The sequence below is a fragment of the Meriones unguiculatus genome, chromosome 19 (genome assembly GCF_030254825.1).
Source record: "Meriones unguiculatus strain TT.TT164.6M chromosome 19, Bangor_MerUng_6.1, whole genome shotgun sequence".
NCBI classification, from domain to species: Eukaryota; Metazoa; Chordata; class Mammalia; order Rodentia; family Muridae; genus Meriones; species Meriones unguiculatus.
Window position 1 is genome coordinate 27,651,088 of NC_083366.1, and position 15,331 is coordinate 27,666,418.

General features: G+C 42.7%; 1 protein-coding gene across 3 annotated transcripts in view; it reads left to right on the top strand.

Annotated features, from left to right (window-relative positions):
- Adarb2 (adenosine deaminase RNA specific B2 (inactive)) overlaps window positions 1-11,693 on the top strand; it is a 554,151-nt gene extending 542,458 nt beyond the window's left edge. For 2 of the 3 annotated variants that reach the window (XM_060373124.1, XM_060373125.1), the window contains 2 exons: window positions 3,477-3,655; window positions 6,444-11,693. In XM_060373124.1, the coding sequence (XP_060229107.1) occupies window positions 3,477-3,655; window positions 6,444-6,620 (356 nt within the window). In that variant the 3' untranslated portion in view covers window positions 6,621-11,693. The remainder of the gene's footprint in view (window positions 1-3,476; window positions 3,656-6,443) is intronic. The other variant, XM_060373126.1, reaches the window with a different exon arrangement.
- The last annotated feature ends 3,638 nt before the right edge of the window (window positions 11,694-15,331 follow it).

Genomic DNA, 15,331 nt, shown 5'->3' on the forward strand with positions numbered 1-15,331 from the left:
ACAAGTTTATCAGCCTGTGCCTTTCATCCATTGTACTGATCCATGTGTAGACACAAGAATGCTTATGGCTGCCCTTCTGGGACTGACAGCCTGGTAACTGGTGACTCCTTGCTGAGTCTAACAGCCAAAGGTGTTGAGAGCAGAGCCCAGCCAGGCAGCAACTGAACCTTCTCCAGGATAGATGTCTGCTTGCTGAGAGCCAATGGCAAAACTCAATGTCTCCAGGAAAGTAGTAAAAGGTAGAGAAGAGGAGGCGGGGGTGGGATGAAATGCAAGGTATCAGGCAGGTCATGTGTTGACATCAGACATTCAAAGGCATTCCTTTGAGTTCAGAATTTAGGATTTTTGGAGAAGCCCCAAATGCATGCCTCGGTGGTCAATCCTGACATTAAAAACAAGAAGAATGGGAGAGAGGAAATAGGGAGAGAAAAGCCTGCAGAGAATGGAGGAAATTGCCAGACTGCTGAGCCTGGCTGGCTGCATTTCCAAAGTAGTGATCACATCCCTTTGTACCTAGTCGTCCCTGACCTCAGCAGCTGCCTCTTCCTGCCAAGATGGTCCCTGCCCAGTAGGACAGTCCAAGGCTGCCAATGGGCCAGATTGTTTCCCCCCTGTCCAGCTCTCAGGGGTGGGCAGCCACAGTAGCAAATGACTTCTAGGGAAAAGAGCTGACATGAATGGAATTTGCCTGAATGTCCAACATTGCCCATCCATGACCAGAAGGTCACAGGGTGACTTTCAGTCTGGGAGCTGGGCTGTTTAGGTGTCAATTGGCAAAGCTAAATGGCCATGTGCAGAGAGAACACGTCTCAGTTCTATCCAAGAAGATTGGAGGTGGAGCTGGGGACACAGGACTTGTAACTCACAGTTGAGCAGGTCTTCTGCTGAGATGAGAACTACTCCCTTATACAGCGTTGAATACAGGCCTCTGGCTGCCAGTCATGATTTGTACCTGGACTGCTGCCCAGCGTCCGGGCTTCTCAAGTGTAGCACATCACAGGAACTCCTGAGCAGCCATCCCACTGGACTAAAACAAGGCTCTTGCAAAAACCCCTGGTACCTCCCTGCAGCCTCCACACATTCCTGGGATAAGTAGGCAGACCTGAGAGAGAAGCTCCCAGGGATGGCCAGCCCTTTGACGTTTTGACATGATGTTTTTTTATCTGTAAAATTCAGGTGAGAGCATCACAAAAGTTACAAAACAGAACACCAACAAAAGCAACCTTCTGTTTTTAGTGGCATGGTTTGAACATAAAATGTCTTTCATAGATACATATGTCTCAATGCCTGGTTCCCACTTGCTGGAGCTTTTTAGGAAAGTTGTGGAACCTTTAAGAAGTAGAACCTTGATGAAGGAAGTGGGGGACAGGCCTTGAGATTGTATAGCCCAACCTTACTTCCTATTCACCTTCAGCTTTGTGACTGTAGAGGAAATATGGCCAGCCAGATTTCCACTCCTGCAGCCTGCCATGCCTTCCCATTATGCTGGAATGTGTCTCCTCCAACTGTAATCCAGAAAAAGAAAAGTCTTCCTTCAATTATTTATTGTCAGGCATTTTGTTACAGCAATGAAAGGAGTAACTAACAGAGAAACTTAATGATTTTGTGGTGGGCCACATTCATAGCTATCCTTAGCCACATGGAGTTGGCCATGGGTTGAACATATCTGCTAATGAGTCTATCAGTCTAGTGCCCATGTCTAAAGAAACAGAAGAGGGTATGCAGGGATGTATGGATGACAGGTTGACCTTCACAAGGTAAAACTAGGCAAGAGGAAAGAGGTCCATATGGGCTGTCATTGGCCCAGGACTTATGGAGGTACAGTGATAAGAGCTGTGGAGGATGAGAGATGCAAGAGGTGTGGAGATAGAGCAAGTGACAAGGACTTCTGGGGAAAAAAATTTCCAGAAATTGAGGTGCCCAGACCAGAGACTGAATTCCTTGTCTGCACACCCTGAAATTCTTAGCAAATAAGTGGGCCATTCTGTAGATCCTGTAGAGCTTAGGAGGGTGCCATTTGTTATGCATGAGATTGCTGTGGAAACTACCTGGCAGTATTTATCTGGGCCACATGTCTCCAAACAGCATTATTATTTTTATTTAGATGATTCCTTCCCAGAGGTCAACCGTGATGGTTTAAGGGTGATCCTTAAAAAAAAATAAATAAATAAAATTTAAAAAAAAAATAAGCCAGACCTTGGCTGTGTTGTGTCCTTGGGTTGATCAGGGAGGGCAGGTATTCACTGTAGGTTACCAGAAACCTCATCCCAACATTTCCAGGAAGTCCTATCAAAATGAGGAACATTGTAAGAAAGACAGAAGGCAAGGCTAGAGCAGAGAATATAAACAAGAAAGCATGATGAGACAGACACCAGCCTCCCAGAGTGGAAAGTCTTTGGCTTTCTCCCTCTGCTCCTCTGTGTGAGGATTGCTGTAAGGGTCACACCCCACCTGGACATCACAGTACACAGTACAACAAGGAAAGAGAGGGAAAGAGAGGTGCACTGTAAAACCAGGGTTTTCTGGAAGCCTCCGAGGCAAGACCAGATTCTTCATGACTCAAAGAACCACCCAGGCGCATGGGAGCCTTAGTTTAGAAGAACCTGAGCTTGGCTGGATGCTATGCTGTGTTCATGAGAGGCAAAGTCGCTGCGCTGAGAATTGATGCCTGGGTTTTGCATGTGCTAGGCGAGTGCTCTACCCCTGGGCTGTTTATCCCTAGTCCCCTTCTTGTTTCTTTCTTATTTGAAAACTGAATCTTACTAATTCACTCCAGCTCGCCTTGAACTCAATTTATAGTATAGGCAAGCCTTGAACATGTGATCCTCCTGCCTCAGGCTCCACCGTCAGGCCAGGCTTGAAATTCTTTGTAACTTTACCAAAAAAGGAGGGAAGGGATGATTCACCTATTCATGTAATCATTTTGCACTGAAACTTGCCAGTGTTCTTCCCAAACTGTGTTGGTTGACTGATTATCCTACATATTAAATATAATATAATTTAGGGGCTCTATATTGAACTGAGGGTATTTTCCTCATAACTAAACCATCAGCCTAAGGCTCTTTCAAGAACCATTCACTAATATTGTGGTTTGGGTATTGAGTGGGTGCCCAATAGACTCAGATTCTTGGAACTTTCAAATGGCTCTGTTTGCTCATTAGTCCATTAAACAAACATTCACAGAAGAGGGAAAAAATCTACCCATAAGATCCTTCCAATTAAAAGGTCCCAGCAATGGATTCCAACACAAGGCTCTTATCAAAGTTGAACCTGGTTTTCAACCTCCAGCCCGACAGGTAAAACCATGATTTTACGTGACAGCATTTTAAAGACGAATATTTTAAAGAACAGTATTTATGTGAATGTCTCATCCCAGATCAAACACGAGCTTTACTTCCTATGATCTGCTCTCTCGGGAGCCCTGTTTGAGCCGAAGAGTATGAATGCTTGACTGCCTCCCATTTCTCTCTTGACAGGAGTGAGTAATGCCGAAGCCCGGCAGCCGGGAAAGTCTCCTCACTTCAGTGCCAACTGGGTCGTGGGCAGCGCCGACCTGGAGATCATTAATGCCACTACTGGGAAGAGGAGCTGTGGGGGCTCGTCCCGGCTCTGCAAGCACGGGTTTTCTGCTCGGTGGGCACGGCTGCATGGTAGGGTAGGTCGAACCGGTCCTTTCTGGGGAGAGCACTAGCTGTACCTGGGCTCTGGTTAAAACCCCGAGGAAGCTCCAGGGAAACAGGACATCATTTGGTCTGCAATAATTGTGAAACAGGACGTACAAACTGATACCTGGGGTTATTGCTCTTTCTCCAACTGCCCAGGAATCTCCTCCATGCACTTACAGCTTGGCTACCTGACCATGGTCCTAGAGCTTGGGGAGGGTGTCTCTGTAAAGTGAAGCAGGAAGGAAGTTATTGGTGGACACCTGGTGCCTGCTGGTTTACCAAGGGTGTCCTAAGAGAGGTACATGAAGAGGTGGAGAGAAGATTCCATTGTTAAGAGAACTTGGGTTCAGGTTGAGAAATCACAAGGTCATACACAATTGTCTGTAGGTCCAGTTTCAAGGAATTTAACAACACCCTCTTTTGGACCCTCAGGTACTGCACATTGTGGTGCAGGTACATTCACCAAGGTCCACACCTGTACACACAAAATAAAATAATATAATAACTCTCTTTTTCAAACATTAAAAAGAGAAAAGAAATGTAACATTACTTCAAGTTCAGAAATTAAAAAAAAAAAAATACTCCAGAGAAAGTAGATAAGGGCTGGCAAGGTGGGTTCGTGGATAAAAGCACGTGCCACCAAGATTGAGGACCCAAGTTCAGTCTTCAAGATCTACGTGGTGAAAGAAGGGAACTGAGTCCTGCGAGTTGCTTTCCAATCTCTAAATGCATGCTCACACACACACACACACACACACACACACACACACACACCACACACACACGGAAGGGAGGGAGAGAAATAAGTAGATAATTTCCCACCAAGTCTCACAAATGAGGGTTAGAGTATTTCCCAACGCAGAAGGCTACCCATTTCTATTATAGGAATGTTTTAGAATCTGCTTCCTACTCATAAACAGATAAAAACTACATTGGCAGGGGTGGGGTTAAAACTGACATGTAGACTTTCATGTACGTTAAAGGCATAGCACAGTATAATTAAAAAAATACAGAGAGCAAAAATGAGCTAATGAAAAAAAGTATTTTGCTCATTTTTCTGTATTGGTACATAACTCAATCAGTGAAACCCTTGCTATGCAAGTACAGGGACTTGAGTTCGAGCCCAGAGATCATGTAAAAAAGTCTAGCAAGGTGGCCTATTAGTCCCAGAACTGGGGAGGCAGACACAGGTAGATTTCTGCTAGCTCTCCAGCCAGGCAGCCTAACCTAAGCAGCAAGATCGAGGCCAGAGAAGAAAGGTGAGAGGAGAGAGGAGCAGGGAGAAAGGAAAGAGGAGAGAGAGTCAGAATAAAGATGTCAGCTTCTTAAGAGCATTATTCCTGAGGTTGGTCTCTGGTCTCCACGCACACCTGCACACAGGTGCACCCATATGGCATGCACAATACTCAATAATTGTTTTTTGGATTGGCATGGCAACCAATAAAGGAGCAGGTATGCAAACAGTTAAACATCTTTGTCCACTCAGAGAATGTTAAAAGTTGCAGTTATCTAAGAGTTGGGCAGTCACCTTCAGCCTCTGCCAGAGCCATGCAGATGTGGTTCTATGGCACAATATGCTGCAGTCCTTAGAACTCTCTGTCCTTTTCCCATGGCTCAGTTTCTCCAAAGACTTTGGAAGGTCTGGGGAAGCACAGGCTCTTCTTGCTTTGCTCAACAAATAGGTCCTGTTCTTGTCCACACAATCATCATGGTATTGGCCACAGAGTGGACACATAGATCTGCAAACCCTCTGCAAAGGCCCTGCAGTGTCATCTCAAGCTCCCCTGCCACAGGCCTGATCTCTGTCCTCCTGTCCTTCTGTTGGGGGACTGAAGACATGGATATGTTCCCCCTGCCTTCCATTACTCCAATTTTGCCTCCTGTGACTCAGGAGCCTGATAACATCTTACATTTACTGCTTTCCCAGCTAACTAACAACATAACTCAAAGTCCTTCTCCTCATCTTGCTGACACGATGCTGTTAGTGCACACACACAACCCCCACCCCCGGGAACCCTTCTCCAGAGATTGTGAAAGACAATGGTTTCATTATTGGTGCCGTTTTCTTTCTTTCTGGGGTTTGCTGAGTTTTCCTTTAGAGTCAGGGTCTTCCTATATATCCTAGGCTGGCCTTGAACACAGTAGTCCTCCTTACTCTTCCTCTTAAGGGCTAAGATTTTCAGCTGAGAAAGCAGTGTTTAATTCTTAAAAGAAGGTAAGTCACATGTGATGTTATACATTTGTTAATCATCTGCACTTCTGATGAAGCAAAGTATTCTTAACAATTGAGTTTTTCAAGAAGTTTTCGATTAGAACTCAGATAAATGCACTTTAGTTTTGTTTTGTTTTCGTGTATATGTATGTGTGAGTTCATATATACAGGAGGGAGGACTCACGTACACATGACTTTGGAGGCCAGAATCCAATGCTGGGGCTCTTCCTCAATTACTTCTCCTAAGTTTCTGATACAGGATTTCTCACTGAACTTGAAACTCACCAACTATCTGGCCTCAGGAACTTGCCTATCTCCACCATCCCAGTGCTGGACTTATAGGTGTGCACCAACACATCCAGCTTTTTCCTTGGATGTTAGAGATCTGAACTCAGGTCCTCATGCTTGTGATCCAGGAACTTTACCAAATAAGTCATCTCTCAAGGCTCTGAAGTGTTAAAGAAAGAGAGAAAGAGAACAAGGGTTGAGATCAAGCTAGCATTTGTCTGGTGAAATTCCTCATGTTAATGTGACTGGTTGAATGCACTTTCTCCTTCTTTTTACAGCTAAGCACACGGATCCCAGGCCATGGAGACACGCCATCCATGTACTGTGAGGCCAAGCTGGGGGCCCACACCTACCAGTCTGTTAAACAACAGCTCTTCAAGGCTTTTCAGAAAACTGGTCTTGGCACCTGGGTGAGAAAACCACCAGAGCAAGATCAGTTTCTACTAAGTTTCTAAATCACTAGACTCCTTTGCTATTGGACCAGAGTGGAACACCTGGAGAAGACGCAGCTGTAGGATGGTGTGGTGTGTCCATCAGTTCTTGACCTTTGTTCTGCTTCGGTGTTCAAGAACACACGTGTTCATGTTTGGATGAGAGACTAGATTTGAGTTTGGGTCATGCTGCTTCTCCCTGGGTTGGTAGTTCCAAGAACTCTGTCCACCATAGCTAGAGGTAGAAGCATTACTGTATCAGCCTCATCCCTTATTGGGTGTCAAAGGAATTCATCTGTCCAGGCAAGGGAAGTTTAGAGGCAGGGCTCTAAGTGGTACTGAAGTGTAGCCTCATGCACCTTCCTCTGGACTTCCTTCCCCTTCCATGGGCTTCTCTAGCAGTGTGATTGAATCTTACCAGCACAAGTTTGTATGACACTTCAAGATAAGCCACAGGTGAAAAGAAAAGCCATGGGCTCCCCAACTCCTCCAAAGACCCAACAGGAATGCCATATCATTCTCATTATTCATTCAAACATTTCCACCTTCTTTCAAAAAGGACTTGAGATAGACACTGTTAAAAAGGGACTAAAGTAAATGAAAACCATGCCTATGACACAAAGGGACAGTTACCTACAACACAAAAGAGTCATGATCTTTGATCTAAGAAAGCTGCTCTTAAACTGGGCAGTGATAAAACGTCGCACACAAACCCATGCCTATTCACTTGATCACACCCTCTTCATTTCTTTTCACAGACAATGACAGCCGTGGAAGTGAGAGCAGTAGAGTGATGAACCACTACCCAGTAATCTCTCTACTAGCTAATAGTAATGAAACTGAGTCTTAGGTCAAAGCCTGAATTTTTATTAGAAAGAAAGCATACACACAACACACACACCCTCAACACAGTCTTTAGGTTTGAGGAGCTGCTCACTCTCTATCATTTTAGGTTCCTTAATCATCATCTTGCATGAATAAAATAAGAATAACAATAATAGTGACAACTTACCATAGGTGCCAAAATTAAAGGAACAGAATAATACCACTTTTAGAATGGGCATCCTTGTTCATGGCTAGACATAGATTTATTTAATATTTATCTTACATAATCTTCCCTAAGAGGAAAAAAGATTCAGGCAAGGGGAGGCATGTTGCTAACATATTTTTAGTCAAGTCAACCTGTGTTTCTTGAATTGATTTATCACTTGGAGCTCATTTCTAACATCATCACACTAGTTAACATGTGTTTAATCCTTTTTATTTAAAAAAAAAAAAGTCTGATTGGCTAAAGAGATTGCACAGCAGTTAAGAGCATTTCCTGTTTCTACAGAGGACTCTACTTCAGTTCCCAGCACCCACATGGCAGCTTATCACCACCTACAACTCCAGCCCCAGTGACTCCACACAACCATGAGTACACTTATATACATGTGGGCAAAGTATCATAAAAATTAATAAATCCCTTTTTAATCCCCTCTAAGATGCATTATGGTTTTTTGGTTTGCTTTATTTTAAAAGTATAACAGAAACCACTTCTAGAATATTGGTTCTTGGTTAGAATTCCAGCTCAGCAATCCTCAATAAAATTCAACCATTACATCATGACATGTGTATTCTAATATATACTGCAGATACCATCAGGATAGAGTAAACATGAATTACATTGCATGTAGCTATCTGATACACTAGGAAGAAGAATGGAGATACTAATTTTTTGGCTTTAACATGAGATCATATTTAGCACTAAAGTCCTTTGAGAAGAGTATGAGCATCATTGTAAGAATATTTTCAAGATAAACTTTCAAAGATATGCAAATGTTTTTGCAAATAAATGATTCACGTCAATCTTTCCTAAATACTGAGGAAAGTGGAATCTTAACTCAGTGTAAAGGTTAAGATCCAAAGGCCAACTTATGGGCTGGAGAGATGGCTCAGAAGTTAAGAGCACTGGCTGTTCCTCCTAAAGTCCTGAGTTCAATTCCAGCAACCACATGGTGGCTCACAGCCATCTATAATGAGATCTGCTGGCACACATGCAGGCAGAATACTGCATTAATAAATAAATCAATCTTTTTAAAAAAAAATGGCCAGCTTACAGTAATCTCTGATAACTTGATGTATCACTAAGAGGAAGTTAGAAACCCAAGAAACCTTGAGAGCTGAGTTATGGCTTAAATGGTATTTCTCTACCATTAGGCACAGGTACTTCCTGGCTGAAATCTAAAACCTGCCCTCAATTCATTTGTATTCTGAGCTGTTGCATGGAGAATGCACGGCACTTCGTTCAGGCAACATCCAAAGAGTTCTGTTGGTTATGAAAAGACTGCCATTAACTGTAGGGTTTTAAACATGGTGGAAAGATACAGAAGGGGCCACCTTTCAAGAACTCTCAATGAACATCACCACTTGGCCCTGTGCTTACCTAACAGTGAACAAACTGCAGAACTGGGGTTATGACTTGTGTTCTCTAAAGTACCATTTTTTCCAGAAACAACCCAAACTTTCCCAAAGATGAGTATCTCCTTCTGAAAAAGGCCACCCATCGGATTCATTCTACTCCTTAGCTCTAGCATAGAGACTTGCTTACTTATATTAATTGTGTGTACACTGGGGGAGAGTATGTGCACGTGCCTACAGGACACTGAAGAGGGTGTCAGAGCAGCTGGAATGAGATACAGCAGTTGTAAGACACCCTATAAGGGTGCTAGGCACCAAACAAGTCCACTGGAAGATGCTCTTAACCACTGAGCCAACTCTCCGGCTCTGAGAATCACTTATAAGTCAACAGGAGATTTCCTAGAGAGGAGAGCTAGGGAATCTACATTTGTTTATAGCAGTGAAAGTTTTTTTTTTATGCTACAAGTGTAATTTTAAGAAATTAGGCTTTTCCAAAGAGACGTTGTGTAAAATGCTTTTTTTTAATAGTTTACTGCCTTGCAAGACACTTATCAGAGTGAGTATTAAATAAAGAAGGAGATGGGAGGAAGGAGACAGAGGGTCCCTGGATCTGTTCAATGACAAAAGAGTTACTGAAATTATTTAAAGTGAATCCTACCACATGCTTAAAAACAGAGGTTAGGAAAAGACAATCTTCACGAAACTGGAAAACACAAAGCGGTATTAGGAGGGAAGAATGAAAGACCTGGGTACGTTTATTATCTGCATCAGACAGGTAGCCACATCAGGGTTGCACACCTCTGCCATATTGGGTCATATATGTGTTGCCCCTGACCTACAGACACCCAACCCACTCCAGAAGTAGCCAGTTACAGGACCTGACATACCATCTGGTGTGCATGGAATAAACCCTGAAAGTCAGTGGCAAATGCTTAAGAATTTTTCTCACCTTACTATTCACAAAAGCATCCCAACACTACTTTAGGCTGGCCTGCATTTTAACTACTGACTTAGTGTCTTGGGAGTTCCTCAGAAATGTCCCATCTGAAGTTTCTATATGAATGAAACACGAATAGGTGATATTTCTCTGTTAGGCCACCCTGAAAACAAATACAGTCAAAAATCAAAAAGAATATAGGTTGAAAATAAAGAGAACATGCAGGCATTTCAGCCACCTTGGCTGTCCCTTAGCCACCTGATTTCTCTCAGAACTACACCCCATATCTCTTTGATCTTTATACCTTTTGTTTTCAGATTTTCTGTCTTCTGTATCCACACCCATTGAGCCTCACTCCTAAAGTCCAAATAAAAGTCAGCATCATCCTTATCTGCCTCCAAAACATGTGTTGCTTTCCTATTGGGAGATAAGCAATTTAAGGTTTCCTGCCTGGTTCTCAGTCCAAAAGCCAGTGCCTGATCATTTGTGAGCCTTTCCACAGGACTGAGCCCCATGGTAAAGGCCACGAGGACACATAAGCACTGCTCATCCACGTCCAGGAAAAGATTTCACAACAATGTGTGCTATCAAGTTATTGAATTTAGGATTTCCTTGGATTTGGGGTTTTTTGCCAAGGAAAAGATTTGCAAGTCTCTAACAATTGTTTCCTTTTGGTTTCTGTGATCCCCTCTGAACCTGTATATATCTATCATGCCACTATTGATTTTGCAATGTCTTGTTGTCTCTCACAAATGTCAGGCTAAGCTACTTTTCCAAAAGATGCATAGCTCTTGTTTTTTTTCCACATAATTTCCTTTTCATAGGACGGTTCTTACCAATAAACTTAAATGCTTTTTGTATAGTGTTTATCATATTTGATGAGCCATAAATAGTAAATACATAGTATACCAATGCCCAGAATAGAATAGTTACAGTATTTTGATGAAATCCTATTTTTAGATTATAAATTTCAAGATGAGTCTATAGTATCTTCTTTAAAAAAAAATTTAAAAAGACAATTGAAGTTTAAATATAGTAGACTTTTTTATTTAAGGAAACTTCTATGATCATTTTTTAAGAAGCCATTCTAATAAAATGACCTAATTGGCCCAAAAGATAATAATTATCACTTTATAATAGCAACCAAAGGAAATTTAGAAAAAAAAAAATGTCTTTCTTCTTATGCGTTACCATTTGACTGCTGTGACCATCTCTCCTGGCCGAAGTTCCAGCATCCAGTAAAACCTCTTTCTCCATCGCTCTTATCTAGGACAGTTTTCAGAATCTACAGTCTTGCATAGGATTAAGAAATCCGCTACCCTGAACATTTTGAAAAACTCCCCCAGCTTTGGATGTTTGCAGAGTTCATGAAGGAGTGAATTCAAAGTGCTGCCTCAGGAAAAGCTGTAGTACCAAGAATCAGGCCTTATCTGGGCCAGGGGATTGGGCTAGGGGAGAGTCAGAGAAGGAACGCAGAACTGCCCTGGAGAGCTTGGAGAGTTTGCCCTGCTGGGCGCAGTCCATGGTTCTGATCCATAGTTGACCATGGAAACAAAGCTATTTCTGGGACCTCGACAAGGTATCAGTGGCTCTTGCCAAAATTCTTCCACAAAGTCCGAAGCAGATTAAGTGATGGTGGAGAAAGAAAGAAAGAAAGAAAGAAAGAAAGAAAGAAAGAAAGAAAGAAAGAAAGAAAGAAAGAAAGAAAGAGAGAGAGAGAGAGAGAGAGAGAGAGAGAGAGAGAGGGGAGAAAGAAAGAAAGAAAGTGAGGAATAAGAAAGAAAATGACGTAAGTGGAGGCCACCAACAAGATGCCATGGAGAACAAAGCATTGTTCCACACAGTTTTACTCCACCCCGAGTTTAGCAAATCAGAAAATGAGGCTGCTTACTAGCCAGGCAATTCTACTTCTTTAGATTCATTTCTCACTTTCCCCCACCAGCACCTTGCTGTTGTCTGTGCTTCCCTCCTACTAAACTTGTGCTCTCTCTGTCCTGATCCCTTGGTATATCTGAGTTGAGTGAAGTGCCAGGCAGACCCGTGCTCCCGGTCAGGGAGCCTCCTATGTGTCCATGTGATAGCATGACTTACAGAGATTTACAACCATCGTTCTGGACTCCCGGGGCATGTCCATGTCAGTTAACCTCCAACCAAAAGAACCACAGATGGCCACATCTCAAGAGATTTAAGCCCAACAGTATCACCCGTGCAGGGAAATATACAGTAACAAAACCTGGAGAGAATACCACCTTATTTCCCAGCTCATTTTTTAAAAGGTTGGAAAGATGATACACCCTTTTAAAAATAAATATGAAATGATTTGGATTCTAGTGCCTCTTTCACATGGGCACCTGATTTCTATCACCCGGAACTCTGTGAATCAATTTAAAGAAGTCTTTCCCAGCAGTGCCCAGCTAATTTTCAGCACTTTTTAAGTAAAAGGAACGTTAAAAAATTAGTCATTCTTAGTTGAAGGTATGTACATAAAAAAGCATGATCGAATGGCAATATTGTATCGATGGATGTATATTTGTAATATTTGTAAAATAAAATCCAAAAACTTACAATATGAATTTACATATGTTAATTTGCCTCTTCTAAGTTCTGTAAATTGCACTTTGGTGATAACTGATAAGTGAATGTTTCTCTTAAGTGAATAAAACTATCAAGTAAAGTTGTTCTTTTCTGGATGGTTTGGCCTTTTTAATCAAGTAATGTATTAGGGAGTTTCTGAAATACTGAGGACAGTCCACTTTTTTTCAGAGAAATGGAATGAATATTTGTCTCTAAAACCTTTTTCTCTAATAATAATTATATCAGGTATTCAAATATGCCAAAATAACAATTGCTAGCCCAGAAGTTGCCCTTTTAGAATTGATGTAATCAAAGTAAATTATCATTGAACTAGGAATGAAAATACTTCTCTTCAAGCTGTGAGTCAGTGACTCGTTTTACCTGTGTGAAATGGCATGAGTGACATTATGCATGACTTTGAATCTTTGTTTTCTCACTGTGGAGTGTCGAACACAAGAGATATCTACAGTTTCACAGGATTTCCCAGGGGAATCAAAGAAGTCACAGCATTGCAACACTTTTTTTTTCTTTTCTTTAATTTAAATTTCTTTTTTATAATTTATTCACTTTATATCCCGATTGTAGCCCTTTTCCTCCTCCCAGTCTTACCTCCCTCCCTCTTCCCCCTATTCCTCTCCCCTATTTCTCAGAAAGGGGGAGTCCTCCACCCTTACCATCTGACTCCAGTCTATCAAGTCTCAGGACTTCCTGTGTCTTCTTCCTCTGTGGTCTGGCAATGCACACCCGCCACCACCACCACCACTACCACCAGGGGGAAGTGATCAACATTATAAAGTGTTAACACGTTGTAAAGATTCAACATGTTCTCGGTTGTCTGTCAGTCCAGAGTGCTGAGTCTGCATCTCCCCTTCAGGACATCCTTTCAGCTGTCAGGTTCCTAGGAATGAAGCTCTGCCACGAAAGCAGGTCCGCAGGGTCCCAGACTGGTGGTGAATGACCAAAGGGAGGAAGCCTTCTCCAAGGAGGTTTTCAGTGAATCAGCTCTTTTAGTTTCACAGACTCTTTAGTGACATAGTTCCTCCAGCTCTTTATTGGGGGAGTAAGGGCTATATACACCTTGGGGAAGTGGGTAGGGGTTTTCAGGTGAGTGGGCATCATTGGCTGGGGCCAAGGGGCTGGGAATGCTTCAGTTGCCTGGAGAGGAATTCCAGGTGCTAGACTCCAGTGACTACCTCCAGGATGTTTTGCGAGATGGGCCACAGGATTATGTATGAGAAAGCATGCAGGCACAGAACAGGGAGGAAGCAATCCTTACTCCTCAAGATGGAGATTTTCTAGTTTGCACATGTCTCAACCTCACTCTAGCTCCATGCTGGTTTCTCCAAATTGCACAGTCCACGTTCCTCCCAACCACTCAAATCTTCCGCAGCAGATGAAGTATGGCAATGGCTGACAGTTGTATTGTAGAACACTGATCCTAGTGGATACCGGAGCATAAGATAAGCCTGAAGCCTCGCGAGGGGATGTTTACAGCCTCAACTCTAACTCTGCATGGACTGAACATTCTGGAGTTCAGTCTAATATTACCCCAATAGCAAAGGTTGCTTCTTTCTAAAGATACAAGCTTGGACACAAATCTATTCATAAAGGAACATTTGCTAATGAAAAGAGTTTCGATTTTTCTCCCATTACCCTTGGAATGGACAAAAATAAAAAATAAAAAACATGCTGAACAGGGGTCTTCTATACTATCATTTGAAAGACTGAATAATACCTTTTGTTTCAAAGTATGCTTATCTTACAATGTATCTGAAATTCTACTACACATTCCCTTTAATCCAGAGTAAGGATTTCTTCCAATTTTTTTTCAGGCTGCATTTATTTTACATTAGCAGGAGTGATGCTCAGACTGAGGGAATGGTAAACCAATGACTAGCCCAACTTTGGACCTACCCCATGGGAGAGAGCCATGTCATTATTAATGATAGTATAACTGTCTTTCGAGATGTTTCATCCTGCAGCTGATGGAAACAGGTGCAGAGACCCCCAACCAAAAAATACGGGGAGCTCAGGAAGTTTTGTGAAAGAGTGGGAGGAAAATATAGAGGGAGCTGGAAGGGGGGGGTCAAGGATACCACAAGACCTACAGAGTAAACTAACGGGGGCCCATGGGGGCTCACAGAGACTGAATCAACAACCAAGGAGCACTCATGGGCCAGACCTAGACCCCCTACACATATGTAACAGATGTGCAGCCTGCTCAACATGTGAGTCCCATAACAATGGCAGTAGGGTCTGTCTCTGACTCCATTGCCTGCCTTTGGATCCCTTTCCCCTAGCTCAGCTGCCTTGTCAGGTCTCAATAAGAGAGGATATGTTTATTCCTGCTGCAGCTAGAGATGCCAGGGTTGGTACCCCTTAAGAATATCCCCTCTCTGAGAAGGAGGAGGGAGTGGGGGAGGAGCATAAGGGTGGGATTAGGAGAAGAGGAGGGAGGGGGAACAGGCTGTAAAGTGATTAAAGAAATAATAATAATAAATAATAGTGATGCTCAAGTTAGGTGACAGCCTATAATACATCAGGCAGAGGTGGAGGTAGGATCTAAAACAGACTGTGAGAAGAGTGGCTTCCTCAGTGTTCTAAAAAGCTCAGTGTATCTGTGTGTGTGTGTGTGTGCATGCGTGTATACATAAACATCTTCAAATGAATATGTGCACAAAAGCACTCAGGTGCAGGTGCATGTGTAGGCCATAGGTTGATGGGGACTGTCTTCTTTAATCATGAGCCACCTTAATTATTGGAGCAGGATCTCTCATTGAATCTGGAACACACCAATTTGGCTAGTGTAGGCAGCTAGCTTGCC